Source organism: Pangasianodon hypophthalmus, chromosome 26 (genome assembly GCF_027358585.1).
Source record: "Pangasianodon hypophthalmus isolate fPanHyp1 chromosome 26, fPanHyp1.pri, whole genome shotgun sequence".
NCBI lineage: Eukaryota > Metazoa > Chordata > Actinopteri > Siluriformes > Pangasiidae > Pangasianodon > Pangasianodon hypophthalmus.
In genome coordinates this window covers 11056694-11083990 of record NC_069735.1, presented here as the reverse complement: position 1 = coordinate 11083990, position 27297 = coordinate 11056694, and the positions used below count along the sequence as shown (strand labels likewise).

The 27297-nt window shown below is 38.7% G+C and overlaps 1 protein-coding gene across 5 annotated transcripts in view; it reads left to right on the top strand.

Moving 5' to 3' along the window:
• pkn1a (protein kinase N1a) overlaps positions 1 to 27297 on the top strand; it is a 47745-nt gene that overhangs the window by 8562 nt on the left and 11886 nt on the right. For 2 of the 5 annotated variants that reach the window (XM_053229970.1, XM_053229969.1), the window contains exons 2-6: positions 20852 to 21152; positions 21585 to 21733; positions 23202 to 23322; positions 26395 to 26540; positions 27030 to 27243. In XM_053229970.1, the coding sequence (XP_053085945.1) occupies positions 20852 to 21152; positions 21585 to 21733; positions 23202 to 23322; positions 26395 to 26540; positions 27030 to 27243 (931 nt within the window). Of the gene's footprint in view, positions 1 to 12960; positions 13256 to 18673; positions 18868 to 20851; positions 21153 to 21584; positions 21734 to 23201; positions 23323 to 26394; positions 26541 to 27029; positions 27244 to 27297 lie in introns of those variants that run through there. The other 3 variants (XM_053229968.1, XM_053229966.1, XM_053229967.1) reach the window with 3 other exon arrangements.

Below are 27297 nucleotides of genomic sequence, written 5' to 3'. Positions count from 1 at the left end.
TAATATTCAACAGACACTTATTGGAGTCGCTCTTGACTCGTGACATCAGAATCTCAAATGCATCTATGTAGTGAGTGTGCAAAGTTAATAGAAAACCATTTGGAGTGCTAGGAATGCTAAATTTATGACATTTAGTCTGATCATATTCTTCCTTGCTAATGAAAGTGAAGCCTTTTTCAGTTACTGTGGTTTATCACATATAGCTATCACTCAGCTATCACTAGGCTGCATGCATTCAAATGCTAAAATTATGATTTTTAAAGAAATTTGAAAGCCCTAGTGTACAATATTTAATAGCTTCAGATGTAATGATTTAGTAGTGGAAGATAATGGTGGCCTGATGCAATACAACAGTCAATACACTTTGAGAGTGAAAGTAGTGTGGGTGCTTTGAAAAAAAAAAAAAGTTTAAACAGCTGATTCCCGCGTAATCCGATCATACAGTCAATAGAACTCCATTAACAAAACCATTACATAATAAATATTTAATAGAGGCAGGTCAGGATCTTACAGCTTATAGGTATAGCCCCATCCTGCATCCTCCTTTGCTAACATGTAGCACTTTGTCTGAGAGCAACAACAGTTTGGGTTGTGTAAACTGATCCATCGAGCTTTACTGACTCCTGTTCCACTTCCCTGTCTCTATCTCTATCTCTCTCTCTGTCTCTCTCTCTCTATCTCTCTCTCTCTCTCTTTGTGCTCAGTAGTGTCACCACCTGCTCAGCCTCTCCCGTGGGACCCCCTTCCTTCCTTCTAAAAACCCCCTAACTCTCCCTCCCTTTCCCTTTCCACACACTCCCACACACCACTCTTTCTGCACTCCCTGGGCTCTACGTTTTCCGTGCTCATTTTAGGACTGAGGCATTCTCTCTATAAACAGTGAGCTCACTGTTCATGATGGGAAAAAAGGTAATGGGAAGAGGATACCCAAAAGTGAAATCTTGACCAATCTGATCTCTACATTATTTTCTGGCCTGTCAGTTAACACTGAGCGACTGATGCTATCTCTACTGCAAGTATTCACACCCTCCCAGAAATTTTCACGACTCTACACAAAATAGCCCATAAATATGAAGATGTGGGAAAAATCAATAAAGGTTGCAAAATTATTTACAAATAAAAAAGGTAAAAATTGCGATTATATTAGGGCTGGGTGATATGACGATATGCTTTTCGGCGATATCATGGATATTGCGATATCTTTGTATTTTTATTTTTATTATATTATATTTTATTACAAATTGACTGGAAGCAACAGATCTTTTCAGTATTAAATATTTTTTGTAATTAATTATAAATAAATCATTGTGTTTTTTTTATATAAAAAATAAAATAAATGTATTTATGTAGACATTAAATAAAATATCACCAGCCATAAACTGTTTTTTGTGTTACATATCTGATATCAAAGAAATCTCTTTGAGCATTGTGATATGATATTTTTGTCATATCGCCCACCCTTAGAGTCCATAAGTATTCACCCCCTTTTCAGTGAAACCCCAGAATTAGTCCTGGGGCAGCTGGTTGGAGTCCACCTGTGTGCAGTTAAAGTGTCCCAGCATTTCATTATACATACACCTGTTCCTGGTAGGCCCCAGTGTCTGTTAGAGAACATACCTAAACAAACTGCATCATGAAGACCAAGATGCTATCAAAACAAGTCCAGGACAAACTTCTGGAAAAGTATCAATCAGGGTTTGATTATTAAAAAATATCCCTAACTATGGAGTTTAATGATGCTGTTTGTTTAGTTTGTTTGATTGCACATAGATTGACTCCATTAAACTAATCACGTGACTTCTGACTGTACCAGAACTAATATATGGGTTTCACAGCAATGGGGTGAATACCTAATCACATCTTTTACATTTTTATTTCTTAATAATTTTGCAATCTACATTGATTTCGTGCAGATTCCTGAAATATAATGCCAGTTAATTCTGTTTCAGTTCCAGGTTGTAACAAAATGGGGGAACTGGCACTGTATTTGGTCAATGTTTCATCACTTAAGCAGCACCAGTGTTTCATCAAGCATGACAAAAGCCATGCTTGAGGTACTCGTTAGTTTTAACCCAATGACTTGGTTACCAAACATGGGCGGAGCTAATCCACACATTACTGTGATATGCTACATTATTTTCTGACATAAGAGCTATAAAGGGTGTGACTACTTTGTGGTGAGCTAAACACAAATCACTGATCATCTCTAGGTGCACTTATAAGGAAGGTTCTGTTCTTCTGACTGATCATCTTTATCCTGTGATGAAACATTTCTACCCTGATGGGCATGGACTCTTCCAGGATGACTCCGCCCCATCCATGAGAGCTCACTGAATGGTTTGATGAGGATGGAAATAATGCAAATCATAAGCTATGGTCTTCAGAGTCACCAGTTGGCCAGATCTCAACCTAATTGAGCACCTATTGGAGACTTTGAACTAACATATTAGACAGCCATCATCAGAACATTAACTGAGGGAATGTCTTTTGGAAGAATGGTGTTCATCGCTCCAGTACAGTTCCAGAGCGGTGTAGAATCCATGCCAAAGCACACTGAAGCTTTTCTGGCACTTTATGTTGGTTTTTCCTGCTAGCCTTCTAAATGTTAAACATGTGACCTTTTGCAGTAAAGTGTGTGAAGGGGTCATGTACTGTTCAAATGAACTGAAGCATGTAGAGGATTAAGAAAATTTAGCCATTGTTCATCACAGTCAGAGAAGAGGATGTAGTTATGTGTGTGTGAGAGAGAGAGAACGAGTGAGATAGAGAAAGAGAGGGAGAGGAACTTTTATGTGTGTGTGAGAAAGAGTAAGAAAGAAGTGGGCTGCTTGTTTGTGTTTACATACTAAAGAAGAGGAATCATGTTTTTTGCGTGTTTATCTAAGATTATGTGTGTGTATCTGTGTGTTTGTGAGTGCTCCATTCTCAGTGTAATCCCCAGGCTGTGTCAGGGTGTGGTGTGTTTTGGGTGGTAGGGTGTATGAATGAATGTAAATACTCTCACACAGCTGTTGATGGATCGGCGATAACACAGTAAAGTAAGTCATGTGTAAATGAGCCGCTTCAGGAAGAACCGAATTTCCTCTTTGGCTAGGTTAGTGATCAGAGCGATAGCACTGCTCATAAACAGGCGATAAGATGAGTTGGATGATGAAATGGAAAGATTATACACTCTCTCTTCCTCTCTCCATTTGATCCTTTGAGCCGGATAAAATCAGCACTTCACTATATTCAAACATAATCGCCTCAGGTACTACAATTAACATATTGTTCTTAGGCCTGTTACAATTACTTATATTCTTTTAGCTGACGATTAATTCCATTTATAACACAGTGCTTTGAATTCCTGATTCTGATTGGTCAGAAGGTGGTGATTAATTGTCTATAACAGCAGCTCTGACAATAGCTCTGGCTGCATTTCAAATCATAGGTTTATATAAATGTGCTCATTCAAATACGTAATCGTTTCTTACACAGAGACTTACAGTATATGGTGGACACTCCAAATAATCAAATTTAAAAGTGTGTGTAAATGATATTGTGAAGTTTTCGGTGAGGAGATTTTGTATTTTTGGAAGGAGTCTCCAGAATCAACACTTTGTAACTGGCATAGGAAAGTCTTCAGGACAGAGGGTAACATGACAAGCTGCACTTCCTGTCTTATCAAGGCAGAGTTGGTTAGGAAAGAACTGTTTATACAATAGCTGTTAAAACGTAACAGTTATACACAGTGTGGTCACCTGTGATGGGACGAGCCAGCTGTGCAGGCTTTGTGTCCTTGACAACAGCTGCCATGGCAGCGTTGCTTGATGATGTCAGACGTGATTTTCCTGGAGGAAGAGCCGATTCGTTCCCTCTTTAATTAGTGAGATAAACATGCTGGTTTAAACAGTGTCTGGTTTAAAATAGTTTATCTCTGTCGCTCTGATAAGGAAATGTGGAGGAGTGGATGAGACGGTTAGGAAGAACTGTCCCCAAGGTGGCTGGTTCTAACATAATTTGTTCTTCTTCCTCTCTCTTTTCAGTTTTAGTTTAATATGCTAAATCAGGGTGTTTCCTGGCTTGGAATGAGGTGGCAGACTGGTTCCCGTTATCCTCAGTGGGTCCAGGTACTGTCCAGTGGGTACTATTTTCAGTAACATAAATGAAGTGTAATACTAAATTAATTAACCTACAATAGAATGTGTGACGGTGGCTCACCTGTCGTCTTTCCTTTTGCCAGCTCTCTTTTTAAAAACACGACCTGTGACTCATTGACTTTTGAGTCAATACATAGGTAGTTAGCGTATAAATAGCTTACAATTTAATATGGAAATATGCTGTGAATTAAGCAAATAATGATATAATTTAGGAATGTTTTATTAAAATTAAATTAATTAAAATTAAAGTCAGATTTACTTCTTAGATCATGGGCAGTCTAACTTTTTTCTTCTTTTTCCCCCATTTTTTCCCCAATCTGGTCACCTGCCAACACGTGGTCAACACATGCTTCCTCTGAGACATATGAAGGCAACCAGGAAAGCGCTTTCTGCCCTCTTTCTCATACATGAGCTCACAAATGCCCACGATTGGCTAGAGTTGCAATGATTGACAGAGGAGAGAGAGTATGCCATCCCTCCCACCCCGAGAGCACAACCAATTTTGCTCACTTGACTCTTGGTAATGGATGGCTGTGGCATCTTTAGGATTTTTCTGTTACTCTAATCTGTTGTGCCACTTGGGAGCCCTCTCAGTGTAAAAGCTTAAAGATTTTCTTTAGCAGAATCTTTTGGGATGTGTTATATTGATTACAGCGTAGCTCTACATTAGGTTGATTACATTATCAATGGTGGCATTTTCTGGCAGGATCGTCTCAAATCTAAAACTAAACATTCAAAGTTGATGCCATACAAAATTAAATAGCATGTCTGGGTTTGGCCTAGCTAACTATGAACACAGTGGGACCTTATTTTTAAATCAAGTAGCTTGTAATAGCAAATTATTTTATCAACCTTGTAGCAAAGTAGAACTAAAAATCATGTACTTTATTTCAATAACGTACGCAATATATTTCATTCCATCATGTTATGTAGCTGCATCGTGTTGGAAAGAAGACAGGTACCTTAAACAGATTACTGACTTTGAAAGACTATTAATTGTAATTAATGAGACATACGTCATTGATATATTCCCAGCATTAAGTATGATTTTGTGTATTAAACAATGTGTAAAACTTTGTGGATTTATCACTGCACAGGTTTAATTGCAAGAATGTTGACTTTTTATGCAAGATTTTATGAGATTACTTGCATGTGTGCAAACTTCTGCGCATTCGTATTTAAATTTGTGTGATAGTGTTGTAGGAGGGTGTGGCTGTTAAAAGGAGGAGGAGTCATGGAGAATAAGCAGGTAACAAGCGAGGTGTCGAGAGAGAAAGAGCTGGTGTTTCACCAAATGATTACCTAAATTGGACAGTGTTGATGTTGTGTGTGTATTTATCAGTGATTTCAGTTTGAGTGAAGTATTTCCTCAAACCTCTGCCTCCACAGTCGTCATTCTCATCCCCAGGGTGTTACAGTGGTGCCGAAACCCAGGAATGAGATGCTGTGAGCTACTCATTAACCACACACAAGTGCAAACACTCACTCATTACCCACTCATTCTCCATGACTCCTCCCCCATTCACAGCCAGTGCTTGACCACACCCTCACTGCCGCAAAAGGCAAGTGTCAACTATTTTCTTTACACCACCATTGTAGTCTAATTATAGGACACAACAGCAGCCTTTACTTTCCATTGTCATTGGAGGCAAAGCCCTAGGCATAACTGCTTTATTTCCAAAGCACTTGCTGAAGAATTGTAATAGTAAAAGGGTAGCAACTATATTGTCTTCTCATACTTTTAATTTCTATATGAATCTTGGCCCTTGATACTTCTCTGATACTGTGGTAATCTATGAATGAACAGCTACAAATATAGCAAAACTAACACACTGTGTAGATTATCGGGCTGATAACATTTTATTCTTTCCACTATAGTGTATCTTATCTCAAATTACCCATACGCACACACAATATCAATATTGACTCAATGTAATGACTATGAATATGGAACACAAAACTATTACAATTAATTCCCATAAGTGCTTCATAAAATTTGAATTATGTGAAGTCTACCAGCTCGAGGTAGAAGCATGGCAAAAACAAATATTTCTGTTAATCATACGGGTGGGAAAATGACTCATCCTGACATTCCAGCCCAATTTCCAGAGTAATTGTTTTGTTACCATGATGAGTAACACGTTATATGTGCACAGCGTCAGTGTTTTTGGATAATCTTTGGAGACATCGATGACAATAGTATTGAAGTTTATTTAGAAATATCTGGAATCCAGAGATAAAGCAGAATTAGTCCAATTTGTGTCATTCACATTTGATATTATCACCATTTTGTCCCTGATCTCATAATCATCAAGATGACACAAATTAAGGAGAACCGTTGTGGCTCCATGTGGATCTGGAGTTTCCTGATAAACAGGAAACAGAATGTAGGGCAGGGCCCCTATCTCTCAGACGTTCTCCATGCTGGAACAGGTATATCAGAGACATACTGTATATCAGTGATTCTGTAAGCCACTTGTTCCTCCTGCATACATTAATTCTGGTTTGGGATACGTAATGAATTATGAAGTTGGGATTACATTTAATCTGTAAAACTCCCAAACCTATATTCCTCACTCTTGTAACTACATTTTTCTGTAAGCTTCACTGTAATTACAGAATAATATACTGTACATCTAAGTGCAGTATGAAAATTACAAGTGTTATAACAAATTAAAAGAGCATTGGTAGCAGTGCATGCAGTGGAGTACATTTCATACACACAGAAACATGAAAAGGAATTAGCTTCCAGTAGCTGTTCATTTTCACTAAAAAAATCTTATAAAATGAATCAAAGTGAACCTCCCAATTGTGAGCCAATTTAAAACAAGATGGTGGGCTATGATCTCTTATGTCTGAAAATGCATATTGGCGGAACTGCTGATTATTAAATAGTGCTACTGTCAGTCACATTTGCAAAAAATAAATAAATAAATAAACAAATAAATAAATAAATACATTTTAAAAAATTATATGATTAAAATGATAGTTTTATATTGTTAATCCAGTGCATTATCACATTCTAGTGATGTTTATTAATGTGTGCGTGTGCGTGTGTGTGTGTGTATTTGCATGTGAACAATGGAGGCTAGTGAAGTCCTAGTCCTTCCCTCCTCTCTCTATCTTTGACTATGCTACAATGACACTATTCATTTTTTTACTCATAGGGATTACACACAAATGCACACAGACACAGACACACACACACACACACACACACATTCTGCAGAGCCTCTGGAGACCAGTGGCAGAATTGGCTCTTTGCACACTGAACTCTATAATGAACTCTGTCCATACTCTCTCTCTTTCAAACACACACACACACACATCCGTTTTGCCAGAGTGAGCAAGTCTCATGCTGTGTGTGTTTTTACTCGGGATCAAAGCATATGTTTGTTTGCTGTCCAGTACACTTGGCCAGTGCAGTTTGTTTATGTCTGCTTGTGTATCCATGCGTCTGTGGTTATATTAAAATAGTGACCAGTAGGCTTTCATTTGCAGGTATGAAAATCATATGTCCTTTTTTCCAGTGCTGTCCTGTGTCTCTATGCATTTTTTAACATTTATATTCCTTTATCTATCTTCTCTTTTCGTTTTCGAGGTGTGTCCACCTACTGGACAGCATCTAATGTCACCACACAAGAATGTAAAGAATCTTCCAGATGTTCCTCTCTCTCTCTCTCTCTCTCTCTCTGTGCTTGTGTGTGTTTGTGTGTGTTGGGGAGAGAAAGATATGGTCAGAAAAGGACATGAGGCCAGCAGCAGTGGGCAGTGGGAGTTCCCTTTCCTAGAAGCTTTTCCCTTTTCATTCTTTCTTTTTGCTCTTTTATCTAAAGCACTCATTCATTTTCATAGTTCCATCAACCACTTTCTCAGTTTGGCTGTCGATTTCAATAACAATGTTTTCTTGTCACCCAGCCCGCATGTATTCATAGGAGGGCTGTCAAATTTCATTTGAATTCAAATTACTTGTACTCGGATGCATTCGAATTTTAATGAACCTCTAGGATTATAATGTAGTAGTGCTACACAATGTATTCGAATCACAAAAACGCAAAGTTCCTTAGCAAAAAGAAATTAATACAATTGCAACAAAGTAATGTCACAATTTTAGGCTATGGTCTCTTCTGTGTGACATTTTGTATATAAGTTAGGCTTTATATTCACTATATATGCTCACTACATATCATATATAAATAAATATATATATAAATGGTTGCTTTTCATTTCTTTCCTTGTTGGCCTTCATCATGTCTTACTCATCTTTCTGAGGACACAAGGAAATGAAACAAGGAATCAAGCGTATATGTTACGTCAGATGCTCTTATATGTTGTAGCGTGACTTGTTGCACAGCTGTATCACGTCACTAGGAATAGCTTCTGTATAGGAAGCATCTGTGTGTCCTTGATCTGGAAGCCTCCCCACTTTCTTTTTCCTCGTTTTCTCTAAGTGGATTTAAAGAATTGATCTCAAAGATGGTGGATGCATCAATACTGAAGTATTGGGAAGCACCCTATATGTCCAGTGTAATGCTGTTTGAGATTCAGCCACAAAAAAGGACTCCAGTGGAATAAACTACTCACATGTAAGGTACTTTTAGGAGACATTATTTGTTAGTACTTATATTTAATTTGAAAAAAGAAAAAGTCATAATTGATATGCCTTTATTCAGAGTTCTATACCTATATCAAGCAACATTCAGCCCAATAGTTTAGGAAACCATTTTAAAAGACTTTTGTTAGGAGACTAAACATAGAACATCTTATCTCAAACATTTGAATGTTTTTTAAATATGGAGATTTCAACATGGAAATTTGTCTGTTACTGCATTAAGAGACCTTTTGTTTGTATCTACTCAGTTAACTTCTACTCGCCGTCGCTGAAAAAAAAAACCAGTCCTCGGTGTCTGTTATTTTTCTCTTTCATGTATGTGTCTCCAGTGTGTTCTTTCTTTTTCTCTCTCCCGCTGTTCTTTCCCTCTTCTTCAGTTTGTCCCCTAGGGGTTTAAACGAACTCCAGGATCGCTGGCATTCTCACGAATCACGGTAACTGAATAGAGCTCCATCTGTGAGAAAGAGACAGAGTTAAAGAAAGACTGAATTGAATACAAAAAAGTCGTCTGCGTAATGCAGAGCTGGGAATGAACATTCACTGAACCCACGTGAAGTCTGAATACTAAATACTAAATATTTGGCTCTGCATCTCTCACTCTACTATACGCCACATTTAATACTATTACTAAGTCTTGAGTCTGAACTTCTCATGAAAAAATTTTTTGTGAGATATTAACTTTCCTGAAAGACATTCTGTGTGAGTGTGTTTGTGTGTAAATGTGTCTGCCTGTCTGGTTAGACACACACACACACACACACATCAATAGTGTTCCAGGGTATTTATAGCCAGCCACGTCATTGCACTATTAACTCTTCATTAAAGCCAGGCATTTTGAGGCGTTTTCTGCAGACTCGCTGTGACTGATTTGTGTGTGTGTGTGTACATGTGTAAGTGCATGTTCAGGTCGATTTAGGAGAGTTTGGGGACAAAGAGGGTGCATGAACATTAAAACACCCATAGATTTCCACCCAAAAAGACCAGCTGCAACACACTCAAGCCAAGTCAAAGCACAGCAACTCGCTGTTTGTTCTGGTTTTGTCGTCCCTGCCAACATGGCTGTTTTTCCCCCATGCGAAAGTTTTATTCTGTGTATGGATTTAGTCTTGAAAGCACCTGTTTTCCACCACCTCCTGCTTCCTGCTTTCTGACTTTTTCCTCTTACGTGTTCCTCTTTCCTGTATGCCTCATTTTGTATGTGTTATGTGCTCACTTAGTTATAAATGACAACACTGTTGTGGTAATGTCTTGCTGATACCACAAAAAGGCCAAGAGAGCATTCTCACTGAAAGCGTCCCCTTGTGTATTATGAGGGAAGTGCAATGGTTTTTAGTTAAGCCTAGACCTGGTTTAAAAGTGGAGTTGTCTCACTGGGTAATAAAAAAACAGTCACGTTTTGACAACAAGCAAAACTAATGTGCAGACACATCGTGTAACTATTCATATATTAGCCTCATTATTTCAGAATGTAGAATCATATTTTGGCTATTTATTACAGCCATAGCGCTTTTTATTCCTAAAATGTCCACAGACAGAACACATTAGGTCCAGGTTGAAATTATTTATAAGCCAACTTGTTTTGAGGTATTGACACTCAGATTAAGCCCATTCAATTCATGTGACTAGTCATATAGGCTAATAATTATAAGAATTCAATAATAAATATAAAAATTTTGACAATTATGTGTTATGATTTCCACAATTGAAACTAAAGAAAAAAAAATCACTTACCCCCTGGTTCTGTCTCAGGAAGCCCTGTGGAGGGCCTCAGTTTTATCTCCCATCTGTTAACCATTAACAAAAATAATTGCCCTATTGACCTTCACAAAGCAATGTTTTTAATTGATATGTACAATTAAATGTTAAATGATCCAGTTGGTTCATGTTTTTCATGAATTCTGCCACTACATGTGAAAGGAATGGAAAGTGATAAAATTGACCAAAATACTAAACAGTGCAGCTTAAAGCCTTCATATAGCTTTGATACTACGTTGAGCAAAAATACAGATGCAGCCAGACTCAAATGATAGTATGATGTGTGATGCGAGAAGAGAAAACTTCAGCTTATAGCCAAAAGACTTGCTGGTTTTTTGTTTGAGGACACAAACATGATATTCATTGTTCATTATTAGGTTGAAATAAGGACTATGGCACTGCAGAATCATCACCTGGGAATTTGAGTATTTTTTTAGTCTATATTAATGCACTTACTATCTTGATTAGCTAACTAACTCATCATAGGATTATAGTCAAGACTGCCACTGTCAAGTCCATGACCAGGACTAGCCATGACTAGTCCTGGTCATGGACTTGACAATGGCAGACTAAGGCCAAGGAGAGCTGAAGCCAAGTCAAGATCAAGTCCAAATGAAAGTGAGACTGAATCAAGTTATGATGAAAAACTATCTAATCCTTTTTGAGGCCAAGCCTTTACTTCAGCTAGTTGGATTCATTTGTGCATTGTGCCAGTGTTTAGGCTGTTTTCTAGAAGAAGGATTTGCTTCTTGTCAAACTTTGTGCATGCGAAAAGAAAAGACAAAGTAAACATTATTTTTACAAACTCTCAGTCAAAACCAAGACAGTATTCAGCCAGAAAAATGCCCAAGACCGAGACAAGTCGAAATACAAATGCCGATAAGTCTGAAATAAATCCAGGTCAATACAGAAAACGTCTTGAGACTGGACTCAAGTCCAAGACCGGATACACATCCTGCAGCCCTAGCTCATCATATTTTGGGGTTAAATTATGTTAGCTACTAGTTTTTATCTCCCAGTTTATGTTTTTGGGCAAACAAAGCAAGGAACTTGGCAAGTACATTGGAGCTGACACATGCCTTGTGAACAAGCTAATAAATTTAAGTTCTACACCCACTGGCTTACATGCTAATGTGTACTGTTTCCACTCAAGTGCAACGTCCTGAAGCCTCAGACATTTTACAACACTCCTGGTCATAATCTCCTGGTGGATTTCTTCATTTATGAGGCAGATGTGCACTCCCTGACTCTGTCCCAGATGTTGTAACCCTAGATAGTAACTGCTCAACTGATCATCAGATCATCCAACGTGTGTGTGCACTGCTTCATTCTGAGCAGTTTACACGGTACTAACTGGATCCAGTACCAGAGACAATAGACGTGTCAGTCAGACAGTTACTGACTAAATGAGTGATACGGAATCGATTTGCAGTTCATTTGAGTCCAGCTTGCTAATGCTTTGCTTCCTAGGGTCATTTCAGGACGCATGATGACAGATTGTCTGTCTGGAATCACTGAAAATACAGTTTCATTTCCTAATGGAGTTAGTTCTAGTGGTCTCCATCAATATTTTTTCATGAGGATCTAATGGATATAATGGTTTCCAAGAATCAGGATATATTCAGTGTGAAATAAACTGAATTATACCTCAGTGCTGTTAAATTCCCGATTCTGACTGGTCAGAAGTTGTTGATTCATTTTCTAAAATGAAAGCTCTAGACAATAGTTCTGAGGCAATAATTCAAATCATAGGTTCATAATGTAGTTTTAATACATTATTGTTTCTATAGTAACAGTAACTAATTCACAGGGACTTGTATGGCAAACTAATAGGCCTAATAATAAACTATTAAAACATGTTATTTAACAATGAAAAACATAATTGAAATGGTGACACTTTGTGTAAGGAGATGTTCATTTAAAATTTTATGGAAGAAGTCTCCAGTGTCAGTGCTTTGTAATACTCAGAGGTACACCTGTAACTTTAAGCGCTAGTACGCTCTTTAAGTTTTGTAACCTTACGTTGTAATACGTTTTCATTTCTATAGTAACATCAAGTTTGCAGGGACTTGAGTGGTGGATGCACCATTTAATCTGAGTTGAATAATAAATGTATAAAAGCATGTTGTTATTTAGCAAAACAAATGTATGCTCATTCAATTGGTGACGATGACTGGAAAGTCTCCAGTCATAATCTAGTAGAAGTTTTCTTGAAGCTGTGTGTATTCAAGTGATTAGAACTCAGTATTTAAACTGAAAAACTACCATAGTCACTTGTACTTGATTATTTTTGCCTTCATCTGAGGCTTAATAATCTGCAGAGTCTCAGCTGCTTGCCTCCTCAAACTCATGCAATACCAGCAGTCATATGACACATACAACTTCTGCATGCATGCACTGTGTGTATGCTGCATGCTTCTGAGCTCCTTCTGTTCAGGAAGTTGTGGGGTGGGGCCCTGGCCTCCTTCTTCTTTCTCGTTTATTTTTCAGATCTTACTTCATCCAAAGACAGTTGTTTGACCCTTTTTCAGTGTTCGTGCCTATTTGTTCTCGTTGTTTCTTGAGTGAGAGTCCAGCCCTGTGATTTGGATTTAACTGAGGGGGTCTGGGAGTCTGATTGGGGGAAGATATTACAAGAAGTGGTTTTGTCTTGACCGCCATCATGGCCACAGAAGAAATGGGTGGAGACGCTCTAATGGAGAGACAAGATATGGTCAGTCACCCAGAACCGGGCGGCAACACTCAAGGGGTAGGCTTTACCCATTGTAGATTTCCGTATGGTCCAGTGTAGATTCAGATGAGTTTTTAAGATCTCTCAGTCCTGTATATTCTCCTGTTGAGGTCCTTACTCACCCTGTTTATGCAGAATTGGGGGTGTTTCTTGTGCCATGGCTGTTGTTTCTCTTGCTTGAGCTCTGGCTCCGTTATTTTATGGTTGACATCTTTGCAACGTTGCCTCAGATATCTTCTTGTTCCTCTCTTCCTTTTCCCACTCTCTGATTCAAGTCCAACCCCCCTCTTTCGTTTTCTATGGGTACAAAGGGCATTATTTACTTTTATTCATGAAGGTTAGTAGGAGTTGGGAGAAACTATGCTTGTGTGTTTAGTATGTACACCATGTTTTGGTATATCCATGTTTCCTCTCGTTTACATACACATGCCTTTGCAGACAGGAAGTAGAGCAGTGCTAAGCTTCTCTTTTTGGCATATTCTGCCTCTTTTTCACTCTTGCACATCCGTGTTTACATTTTTGCTGTTGACTTCAAATATGTTTGAAGTAGAGGTGTGTGAGGTTTGTGTTTGAATGTTTGCACTCTTCTGGTGGAACACGGGTCAGTCCTGGGGAGAGATACACAGATGCCTCAGCAATAGAGACATGTTATATAGGAGTTGCATGAGATTTACAAGACCCCCTTTCCCCCCAAGCCTTTTTTAAATAGTAGTGGTGTTCTACACAATGTATTTATAGAACTGGTGAATTTTTCTTTTCACTAGCATCTTCACATGTACCAGAACACATGTACCAGTACTAGCACATGTACCAGAACTAGAGCTGGTAATTTTTCCTTCACCAATATTGATTTAATTTTGTTCTATTTATTAATCTATTCTAACTGGTCAGAAGGTTTTATAACAGCATGGCTCTAGGCATGTCGTCTTTAAGTTATCCAGTGTAGGAAAGTCTCCGAGAGAGTTGGTCAGGAATTAATCTTGCAAGTCAGACTTCTCTTTGCTAGAGAATCTAGTACATTTCGTCATTAAACGTGGTCAAGAATCACCTCCTTTTCACAGAAGGACGTAGTTTGACTGACATGGCAGATGAGATTATCACATGACATCACATGACATCTTTTCACATGAGATTGTCTTGTTTAAACACCACCATCTTCTTCAAACAAAACTCTTTTCCACCTTTCATAGACTGAATGATGTTCACTTTTTCAGACCTTTAACTTGCTGTCAAATGCTCAGTGTATTGTGGAGTTTTCCTGTTGGAAATTGTGTATATCTGCCAATGCTTTACCATTCTGAAGCCTGTGGCCAGAAAACAGTACAAAAGATATCCGACACTCCATGACCCAAGTGAAGGGTTGGCTGTTTATAGCTGCTTTTATAAAGTAGTAGTATGGATGACTATTCCACAACATTAATCATAAGTGTAAATGGTTAAATATGCTCTTTAACAAAGAAACCAAGAAGGTCAAATTGTTGTCAAGTTGTTGTGGCATAAGTAGGAAAAAGCAGAAAATAATGCTGCATTCATGGTGCCTTGTGAGTCATTTGCAAGTTGTAATGATGTCATTTCCCACCTGGGATGTTCAACAGGAAAAAAAACATGGACACCTCCAGGAAAGCATGTCTTTTGTTTGCTCTTACAGAGCATGTAAAGCTTATATAGTTGCTTTATTGGCACTTTTACAGTTATAGTACCGAGTCGTCATTGATACCTTTCTACCATAGTGAACTTTAAACATCCATGCAACATTTTGGACTGAATTTGCAGCACAGCAACAACAGCAGACAATAGCGAGTAGCTTAGCAACAAGCTAGCTGGCTAATGCTAGTGATAACTAATGCTGATGATTAGCTTCTCAAAACAGTGATTAGTATGGTCAGTGTTATAGATTTAACCATGTACTATTTGTATATTAACTGATCTAAACCCATTACTGCTATAAACTAATTTAAAAGTAGAGAAGGAGTACTTTACACTGTTCACAGTGGGAGCAGCCATGTTGATTTGATGTCACTCTGTAAAGTTGAAGAGTTGAAATTTAAAGTTGAGGGGACGTTTTCTGTAACTTTTGTAGTAGGTGGAGGTGGAGGTGGAGTAGCTGTAGGTGGAGAAAGTATGAAGCTATTTAAGATTCAATACATACAGTTTTAAATAAATTATTGTACCTTTATATGCCTCTCCACTTCACAGCCCAGGTTCTCTAATACCTCTTACTTGTCGTTAATATCCAAAAAGCAGTTCCTCAGCGTTCATTCAGACTGTGAAAGCATACGCCTGTTGCAGTATGGGATTCAAATACAATCTTCTATGTGACGTCTGTCATTTTGGGTGGCTTAGAAAATTAGGATTCTTTTCTGAAGAAACTACACGAGGTACAGATTTCACATTTCCCCAGTGTTGCTCTAACAGTGTGTTTCTAAGTTATGATAAAGATAAAAGAGCACTAACCAGATTGCTGATACCCAATAGAGCTATTGGCAGAAACTTGCGAATGTTCACCAAGCGTATGTGTATTTTTTGCTTCGTCACTACAAACCACAAGCCAGCCTTTACATCTGTATCTGTTTAGTTACAAGAACCCATATTAAGAACTAGTAACCAGGCTAAGCTTCATTTTAAGGAGCTAAGCTTAATTATTAGGTTGGACTAAAGGCAACCTTATGATTAAATGGCATATAAGTAGAGCTGGAATTTAGCTTCCCAACCCACAAGTCCACTTTAGTAGTAACTGCCTCTCTCTCTAGCTCTCTCATCCTCACTTACTGTAAGTGACTCATGTGTTTTTGAACAGGCTACAGCTACCGCAGTTGTTTGTGGCTTAGTTATGGCTTAGTCACTGCCATGCATTTGTGTTTTGGTGTGTACATCTGCACGTGTGGGTGTGTGAGTGTGTGTATGTGTAAACTAATCAGAGGCTGAAGCAGGTATTACATGTTGCTGTTCTGTAGGATTATTTGTTATGCATGCAGCCTAAATGGCTAAATGGCTTTAAGCCTTAATGGCTTGTTTGGGGTGTGTGTGTGTGTATCTGTTTGTGTGTCTGTGTTTGTGTGTGTGTGTGTGTGTGTGTGTGTGTGTGCAGTAACAGTAATCCTAACCACTTGCCCAGTAGTTACCACGATGTGCATATTTGCAGATGTCAACAGAAACACACTGTATGAAGCAAAAAGCAAATATACACATGCACACATGCATTTGCAACATGGAAGATAATCATCTTGACTGTTAAACTACTTCCACTGAAACCATACAGTTTTCAAACCGATGTACTACACGAGCACACAAACCTGAAACTGTGCCGCAGGTAATAATGCTGACTATTATACTTCCTACAGAGTATGAGCAATAAATACACAGTTTTATTAGCAAATATTACTTTAATAAACTTTAATGCACCAGATTCTTTCATTCATCATCAGTAACCACTATTTCCTGGTCAGGGTCATACTAGATATTGGGAAAACGTTGGATGTGAGGTGGGAATACACCCTCGATAAGACTCCAGTCCAATGAAGGCCCCATACACACATTCACACACTCATTTTAGTGTAGGGAGGAAACTGGACACCCTGGAGGAAACCCACGTGGACAAGAGAAGAGCGTGTGAAACACCACAGAGATAGTAACCCGAGCTCAGGAGCTATGAGGTGGCAACGCTACATGCTAAGCTAACCACCACCTAAGATGCATAAGATGTTTTCATTAAAAATCAGGTTCAAATCTGTTCCTGAGCTGCTGTGAGTTCCCCAGGAAATCCTTTAATAGACATTCACACTATTGGCGTACATCAGCACCGTGAAACCTAACAAAAATTTTGCAACACATTTTTACGTGGAGTCAGACATGACGCTCACCAGACACAAAGAGACACAAAGATTTCCAATATCCTCTAGTAAAACTTAATTCAAACATGTACTTTAAGCAATCACAATATTTGTATCTTATTTTGGTAGGCTAGGGTTAATCAGATGAGGTTAAATCAGGAAAATCAGTCGTTTGGAAGATTAATTGGGATTTGAGTCAAATGACAAGTGGATGATTTATCCGTGCTATAAATTAAAATGGAGGCAAATTTTGTACCACAGATTACTTATTCAATCAGTCATTTATTTTTAGTAACTCCTTTATCCTGATGGGTCACTATGGTTTAAATTGCTTAATTAAACAGGGTTTTTTTTTTTTTAATAGACCTAAATAAAGACACAAACCACTCACGGTAATGGGCAGGATTACCCAGACTTTCTGCAGGAATAAGGAAGATTTGTCAAGAATGTCTGCAAGAACAGGTATGATTGGAGATGAAAAACTATAATTTACAGTCAAAGCTGATCTGCCAGGAGTTTTCAGAGGCATAAGTCATCAGGCTCAAGAGGAATCCCACTTCACACAGAGCTAATGATAGAAAGCTAGTAGGGGAAAATTAGCTAAGAGACAGGTCAGAGAATACAAGTACACAAATCACATAACATATTTCTAGAATACTCAAGATTTAAAAAATAGACACCAAGCATATGAATCCTCTGAAAGGAGTAATCATACAAGTTTAGAACTATACGTAGAAGCTATAAGTCAGAATACTTTTGTAAATGTTGGTGCTATCACATTCAGAGAGCTGTCAAATATTTGCTTAGAGGGAAAATTCTGGGCTCTGTGCTTAGAAGAAAAACAGATGATATGGATCACAAAGAGGCTTCAGTCAATCATGTTGTCTGTCAATTCAGAAAGCTCACTATCTTGCACTAGCAGTCAGGCATGGGCATGTGTTTTGTAGGAACATTGAAACTACAAAACAGTTCTCCCAAAATCACTGATTATACTTTAACAGTACCCTTGACTGAAGAATATTGACTATTCCAGCAACTTTTATTATAAGTAACTTTTGAGTTACTTGAGTTATGTTTTGAGTTACTTGAGTTAATTGAGTTTTCTGTTCTTTTGTCAGTACATTGGAACATTTTGTTCGACTTTGATCTATGGTAATCATACATTCACTACAGATGCAGTGAGAGATTAGGATGAAAATGCCGGTGTATTCCTTTAAACATTTCTTGACAGTGTGTTTGTTTAACTGAAGCTGCATTCAAGGAATCTGTACTGGATGTAGTGCAGGAAGGGCCACTGCTGAGCTTCTATTCACATCCTGTAATATGAGCTAATGATGTCACTGTTCTCTCTCTCTATCTCTAGCTAGTTTGGTGTTGCTCTCTCTGCACTCAGCTCTGTTTTTGATCAGCGTTTATAGAGGGAACCGTTCATACACAAATGAAAACTAATATGTAGAATGCAAAGAAAGCAAAATGCAGTTTGACATTATAGATATCACACATTAGCTATATAAGGTATTGCAGATTTCAATGAAAAACAAACGAACTGAAATCCAGGCGCTGGTGTTAGCCAGGCACAACTTTACAGGAAACAGGAAGTGACCGTGCTGAGGCTCAACCGGATATCCTGCTCAGGGAGGGCGACCCCAGCCATGGCTTTCCCTTCCTTTCTGTCTCTCTGTTTCTCTCCGTCTCGCTATATGTCTCAGTTAGAGGCTGGATAGTAGAGCTGGAGTAAACAGCATGTGCTGGTCAGGGGAATGGGACCACTGGGATCGCTGGGAATACCTGGAAACACAGGTGGAGTGCCGTCGGTGTAGTTCTGCATGAATTTTTTCTTAAACGGCAAGAGTGAGTAGGATTAACAGTCTTGACTTCGGTGGTTACTGAAGCACTAACACTGTTGCCTGCTGTGGAATGAGGTGGTTTGCAATGCTGTCAAGAACAACTTCCTGGCTTACAAGAACTACAGCGATCCGATTTTTTGTCAAAGGGATTTAAGCGCCACCAGTTCCTGGAAAACACTCATTGCTTTTTGAATCATGTTCTCTGTAGAGTCTCTCTAGCTGATTGCGTATTTTATGTCTTTGATCTAGTTGTATTTGTTATTGCTATGCTTTAGCAGTTTGTTTCCCTTTCTGCAGTTTTATTCGTATCGCTGGTTGTTTGCTCTTGGGGCACAACCTCAGACACAACCACTTCTGTATGTCTATGCTTTTTAAAGTATCACTTTTATGAGAAAATTTGATCTGTGTTGGCTTCATAAGACTTTGAAGCTGTCTTTGAAGTAAAATTAAAACACTGTGAAATGAGTTTATAAAGAATTTCAGTACTTTTTATGAGTATGTGAAGCATTTGCTGAAAAATGTAGCCTCTCTATACTATAAATGGAATTTTATATCAATCTTAAATTATTAGGAAAATAAATGGTACGGGCATTTAAAAAAATATGTACCCCTGCTTGTTATCATGAAATTAGGTTAAGGATGGCCAATATGTCGGTATATTTTCACTTTTGTGAGATCGTGGTATCGTCGGTAGCAGCTTGTTTGTTACATACCTCAACAAATAGTGATTTATTGGCATTCTGTGTTGGGAAAAAAGTTCTGTGCCTCGTTACAGAATTACGATAAACCGATATAAACTGCATGCAAAAGATTGCAGCACATAGCCATGTAAATGTTGCCATGGTGATGGCATCATGTCTTGCACCATGACTAACAAATGACTAACATGTTGACAACTGCAAGAAAATAATGTAACCTGTGGCAAAGCACTACTTATGGTATGGTGCAGAACAGATTGGCACAGCTAGTCACCTCGAGTGAGTTTTTTATAGTAGGTTATGTTGACTTGATAATCTCGTAGTTTGATCTTGTAGTTTTTCAAAACTAAAATTTTCCTAAATTAAAAACTATATTTTCCAAAAAAAAAAAAAAAACCTGACATCCGGGTTGTTTTATTGTTATGGCATGATGGCAGAAGTCAGGGACATTGAACTCGTGATGAAATGAAATGTTCCACTGGGTTTTGTGGTATTTTGTAGTTGTTGCTGGCGTTGGCACAGTTTTCCGTTGCTGCTTCTTTGAAAAACAGGGTTAATGTTGGTATATTCCGCCTACTGCCGTAATGTGAATGCATCATTACATACAATAAGTATTAAGATGTACACTGTATGCCCAAAAGTATGTAGATACCTGACCAATCACACCTTAAGTGCTTTTTGAACATCCCATTCCAGACTTTGTCCCCCTTTGCTGTTATTTTACCCTCCACTCTTCTGGGAAGGCTTTCCACTAGATTTTTGAACATGGCCGTGGTGATTTGCCCATTCTGCCACAAGAGCATTAGTGAGGTCAGGCACTGATGTAGGGCGAGGAGGCCTGGGGCGCAGTCGGTGTTCATCCCAAAGGTGTTCACTGGGGTTCAGTGGGGTTGAGGTCAGGGCTCTGTGCAGGCCACTTGAGTTCTTACCGTGGCAAACCATGTCTTCATGGATCTCACTTTGTGCACAGGGACATTGTCATGCTGGAACATGTTTACAAAACCAATTGTGTGATTCCAACATTGTGGCAACAGTTTGGGGAAGAACCACACATATAGGTGTGAAGGTCAGGTGTCCACATACTTTTGGCCATATAATGTATATCAGGCAATGTGAATGTGCCCACCCCTAAGTCAGGTTCAGGTATAGTGTCTACAAATCTAACAGTTTTTATTGCCATTTTTTAACATTTTTATTGCCATTGTTTAGGTTTTAAATCTCTCCTACTTTTGTCTCCAGAGTGATCCGGGTGGGTTGTCTGTGCTGGAGCAGCTGGGTCTGGACCACGGCTCGGACTTTTCAGATTCAAGCGTGCAGCAACGGCTGGATGAGGAGCGTGAGAAGATCCGCCGGGAGATCCGCAAGGAGCTTAAGATCAAGGAAGGAGCAGAGAACCTGAGACGTGCAACCACTGACAAACGCAATGCCCAGCAGGTGGATAACCAGCTGCGCACCTCCAACCGGCGTCTCCACTCGCTCCATGCCCAGCTCCAGGAGCTTGATGCCCATATTGTTGTCAAGGGAACAGATGAGGCTCGTGGTGAGTCTACTAGTTAAAGCACAGAACATTGTACTGTAATGACAGAAAGGAAACTGATCTTGCATGTTAAATTAATTGTCAGCATGGCTCAAAAAGCCGCAGTGGGTTTCGAGTCATTCATTAGTACCATCTGTGGGAATTTTCTGTGGTGAAAGTCTAGTTGCTTTGAAGCTAAATGTTAATTTTTTTGTGTGCCCCAGTAGTCACTTATGATTCTTGATTGTGCTCACAGCTGGATACACATCCATGTAACTTGTAACGAATATGTAACTTGTACAAATGCACACAGAGACCCAATTAGTGTCTCAAAACTTAGTAGACATAGTAGACCAGCTGATATTTACTCTTACTCAAATCGGAGGTTTTACCCTCACATTACAGCAGATTCTGACAGTTAGATGGAAAGTCCTAAGTGTGACTTCTGCCCCTCAGATGATGTGCCTCGGTCTCCCGGCACAGAGAGCCGGGCATCGGCCCATCAGGAGCGCATCGCCGCGCTGGAGAGGCAGCTCAACATAGAGCTCAAAGTCAAGCAGGGTGCTGAGAACATGATCCCTATCTACGCCAATGGCTCTACCAAGGTAACACACACGTACATGCAAACTCACTTATGACTTGAGACTCCTTTTGGACTTCATTTTATGAGACTCAAACTTTGACTTGGACCTGAAAGATTTTACAAAATCCTCCCTATGTAAATCTACATCGGGGTCTTCAGTCTTATCCATCCTCCACTCTTAAGTGGTGTGGCTGCAGGCATTCATTCCAACCAGTCAGGAGCCACACCTGATTCCACTTGCTAAATCAGTTCATCTTTGTTTCCAATCAACTGGAATGAAAGTCTGCAGCTACACCGGCCCTTTGTGGATAAGACTGAAGACCCCTGATCTAAATAATTTTTTCCTTCTATGATAAATAACTACTCAGACTACACTACTACAACCTATTGCAGTTCATGAAGGCAGTGAGAGTTGCTTCTCCATCCCTCATTCAGGATTTAATTTGGGTAGAAGCTTAGGGACTTTGCCTTGACTTGAACTCAGTTTGAGTAGCAGCTTAGGGACTTTGACTTAAAGTAAAATTTGAGTAGCAACTTAGGAACTTTGGACTTCAACTCAATTTGAGTAGCAGTCTAAAAGGATTTTGGACTTGACTTGAGCTCAATTTGAGTAGCAGCTTTTGGACTTTGGACTTATACTCAATTATAAATAGCAGCTTAGAGACTCTGGACCTGTCTTGAACTCAATTTCAGTAGTGGCTTAGGAACTTTGGACATAAATTCAATTGAGTAGCAGCTTAAGAACTTTGGATTTGAACTCCATTTGAGTAGCAACTTAAGGATTTTGAGCTTGAAAGGAACTCAATTCAATTTGAGTAGCATTTTAGGGACCTTGAACTTAATATTAAACACAAATATGAACACAAATGGCTAGTGGCCAGTGGGCCTCCATGGTCTACTTTTGTATATTGACCTATTCTTCATTCTTAAAAAAAAGATTGCTGTTTCTGACGTTTCTAAACAAATACCATTTCTGCCGTTTCTAAACAAAGAGAAGCTGTCGTTCCTAAACAAACAAATGATCTGAGTATCTGGCCAGGTGTCTATTATTGCACAGTATTATTTCATATTGCTGCATTTTTGTCAAAATGGCAGACAGAATAAACACACTATATAAACATCCTAGTTAGAGCACGGGTGCACAAATTGGACTTAAGCCAATATCTGAGATATTAATCAGTCAACATTGCCAATGAAATGATAATCCACAACCCTATAATCGAAGATACCAAACAAACATGCACTTTATGTTAACATTAAGAGATTAGGCTACTTTTTTGATAAATATATGCCAAGAATAGTATGCCAAGAATAGTATAGCACTGTGCTTTTGACCAAAAATAACAGCTGTACCACCAAATATGGCATAATCTGTTGTCTCACAGATTCAATTGCAAATTGGTGATAACGATAAGGCAGATCTTTGTCCTTTTCTTATTTATAAAATTTAAATATAAGATGGACTGTGTGTGTGTGTGTGTTTGTCTTAGGATAAGAAGATGTTGCAGACTGCCCAGCAGATGCTCCAGGACAGCAAAACCAAGATTGACATCATTCGCATGCAGATCCGCAAAGCAGTGCAGGCCTACGAACACAATGAGGACATACAAGGTGTGTATGTGTGTGTGTGTGTGTGTGTGCCTTTCTCTGTCGGAACCCACATGAGATACTCACGTGTATCAGTGCATGACACTGTGTTATTGCTATGTGAGCACATTGACCAAGTAAAAAACAGATCAATAAGCAGCTAAATCGCTGTATATACTGTGTGTATGTCAGTGTGTGTGCGTGCGTGTTCTTATGGTGGAGCATGGGCTTGTTGATATTGGAGGAAAACACACTAGATGGTACAGTTTTCTGGTGGACAACCTAAAAACAGTTTAAGAATAGCATTACAAAACATGCCTTTTAATTTCAGCTACATTAAAAGTTTGGTATTTTAATGTATTTGAATATTTAATGAGACTCTAAATTTCACAGACAGTCAGAACAAACCTCAGCAGTACTATTATACTGTGTTTGTATTATATCCACTAGAGGTGGATCATAAACTATAATGGTTTTAGCTATGTTTTTATTTATTTACAAACAACACTGTCTTGTCACGTACATTTAGTGGATTGTACATTTCTGTGAAACTCTGCACCCAAACCAGCGGTGCGTAATATATTTTTCTGTGACCAAATCTCAAGTGCCCTTCTGTTGGACAAAAGAATTTAGGTTCATTTAGACTGTTAAATATAAATTTTATTACATGTTCTTTGTTAATTTTTGAAATATATTTATACCACCAAGCTCTTTAATTCTTGATCCTGATTGGTTAGAAGGTATTGAGTAATTTTCTACAACAGCAGCTTTGACAGTAGTGCCGGCTGCAAGGCAAATCACAGGTTTATGTTAATACACTCGTTCTAATACGTTGTTTCTATACAGCTAAGAGTACATAGTTATCATTTCTATAGTACCAGCTAATTCACAGGAACTTGTATTTTGTAATCTAAAACTAACAATGAGCAGATTAAAAAGAAAAACATATAATCATTGATATGAAGTTTTTTAACATTTATGGAAGGAGTCTCCATTGTCAGCATTAGGCCATATCACAAAACAATCCCTTAATTATTTTCCTATAACAATATGCCCCAAGTGTTTTATATCCTAATTCATATAAATATTGCGAGTATAAAATTTCTAACATCAAAAGAGACAAGAGTCATTTAGCCACAGAGCTAAATCGTAATCTTAAACATTAAGATTAAGATTGAACATTCTAATAGAAGTCAAACAGTAAAAAAAATCATTCCTAGTACACACACACACACACACACATACACACACGTACAGTCAGCAGCAATTGGATGTCCAGCTCAGAGACAATACAAAATATTAAAAGGCTGTTTGTGTGTGTAATCCTATTAACTGCACTCTACTGCATTACATCGCTCACCTGCCAGAGCACAGCGGAAACACTGCATTGCTGCCTGGAGTCTACACAAACGCTGTATTATTAGCTCAGCATGTACACACATGCAGTTACACCTCTGCAATATGCACACACACACACACACACATTTCTGGTTGCATAGTCGTGTACAAGGTATCCAGAGTCTGATGCCTTATTAGGACATAAAAGCATCTCTTCCCGTTCTACGAACAGTCCCCTCCACCCCCTGTGTATTCCTCACACATTCTATTTCTCTCCCTCTCTGTCTCTCTCTCTCACACACACACACACACACACACACACACACACACTGGTCTCAAGCCCCCGTGCTGGAGGCTTGGACTTTTTTAGCTGTTTGTTCAGACACCACACTTCAAAATGACAAAGAGGAAGCAAAGCTGTTCCTGAATTCTTTTACAGCTTGTGCGAGGAGTATACTATGTGTAAGAAATAAAACATGTAATACGAACATAATCAGTGACGGGGTGTTGTGCTGCGGCCCGACCAACAACCCAAAGCACCCTGAAGTTGATTTTTATCCTATACCAGCACATCTCGAAGTGTTTTATTTCTATCACAGCAATTTGCCAACAATTAATTTTTAAATTTGTTTAAGAACGGCATGTCGTACTTTTTATCCATTTACATTTAATGTAGTGGAACGTCCACTAAACAAGTTAGTTCTTGTTACATTATAGCAGATATAAACAGTCGGTCCCTCACCAGCCTCTCTTTTTTTAGGGAATAAAAAAATACAGCTTGTTACTTGGAAACCGAAGTCTTTCCAGCTTTATCTCTAACCGTGCTGACAATGGAGACTCCTTCAAAAAGTGTTAAACATTTCCTCAAAATATTAGAGATCGTACATTTTCTTTGTTAAATTGCAAGCTTTTAAAATCACACACATTTATTAGTATTAGATTAATGTGTCCCTGGTTATTAGCTGTTACTATAGAAATTGTTAACTATAGAACGAGCGCATTATTTGCCTTGCAGCTGGCACTACTGTCAGAGCTGCTGTTATAGAAAATTAATCAATAGGAATGAGGCAACGATCACAACACAAGAGACCAAATATGGGTCACAACCAGAAGTAGCAAAGATGAATCAAAAGGCTTGGTATGTCAGATGTAAAAACAGAGCTGAATGAAGTCCTAGTGATGTGTGAGTGCTTATATTCTGTGTGGTTGTACTTGAGTCCAAGTGTGTGCAACCAGTATTTGGCATTGACATGACAGACATACATTTCATTTTTTTATAATGAATTATGGTTTATGTACATTAACTGTTCTGACTCTAAAAATCCAGGATGTTATTTGCAAATTTTCAGTGCTCATATTTAGCCTTTGAGTTATTAACTCTTGTATTTGATTGTCATTACCGTGACAAAGAATTTTGTCCTTGAAGCAAATTTCTATCATCTACTTCATCTCTGACTCACTGGAACTTCCAGACGTTTCTGTTATTGTTCTTTTTCATTGCCCTTGTTGGCTTTTCCTCCTGTTGTTGCTTCACTGTGCTAATGTTTCAAATCAACCAACTGGAAAGGATTATCAAGACATCACCCTGTCCTCCTTTTCTGTTCACACACAAGCCCTCCTGAATTTTTTCCTTAAGACAGTCGACTGCTGTTAAAAATCCTGTGTAAAAGTGTGTGTGAGTGAAAATTGATCTAGAGGCATAGAGTAGAGAATGTCCTTGGTTGTGAAAAGTGGCTGAAAACCTTGAATGTCTCACAGGAAAGCCTGACCCATGTGGGATAGAGCTGAGGATCGAGGAGCTGAGGCACCACTACCGGGTGGAGCACGCTGTTGCAGAGGGAGCCAAAAATGTGCTGAGACTGTTGGGAGCCAGCAAAGTGCAGGACAAAAAAGCCATGTCAGAGGTACACACACACACACACACACACACACAGATCTGAGGGTGTATGTGGGCTTACACGTTAGCCCATGCACTATTTCAAATCTTAAAAAAATAATTAATTAAATTATTATAGTCATTAAAAATAATTACTAAATGCAAAGTATACACAATTTTATTTGTTTTTCTCTTGGATTCCTCTGCAGTCAGTGATTATTTTCATCCACCTTTAAGCTCTCTTTTTTGTAGGCGTGTCCAGATTTTTTGCTCACTCCCCTTTTCTATGACTCTGACATCATCGTTTCCTTATTTGTTTCTTATTACCTTTAATTTCAATGCACTTGAATTCACAGTACACATTTCAATTCACAGTTAAGAGCAACTGGGCACAAAGCTATAACAAATAAAACTCTAATGCAAATTATTTTAATAGTAATAAATGTCTTGTTCAGCCTCTCATGCTGAAGTGTACCTCGCTCTCTGTCTCTCTCTTTCTCTCTGACTCTTTCTCTAGGCTCAGTGTCGACTGAGCGAGTCCTCTCAGAGGCTGGATCTGCTGAAGGTGTCTTTAGACCAGCGCCTGGCCGATCTGCCTGAGGATCATCCCAAAGCCTGTTTGATCAAAGAGGAGCTCGTCCTGGCCTCCTCACCCACTTTCAGCTCACGTCACGGCACACCCTACCTGCACAACCAGTACAGCACATTGTCCAAACCCTCTCCTCTTACTGGTAATTTTTAAATCTTTAAGATTTTTATAGATATTATGGCAACACAATATTATT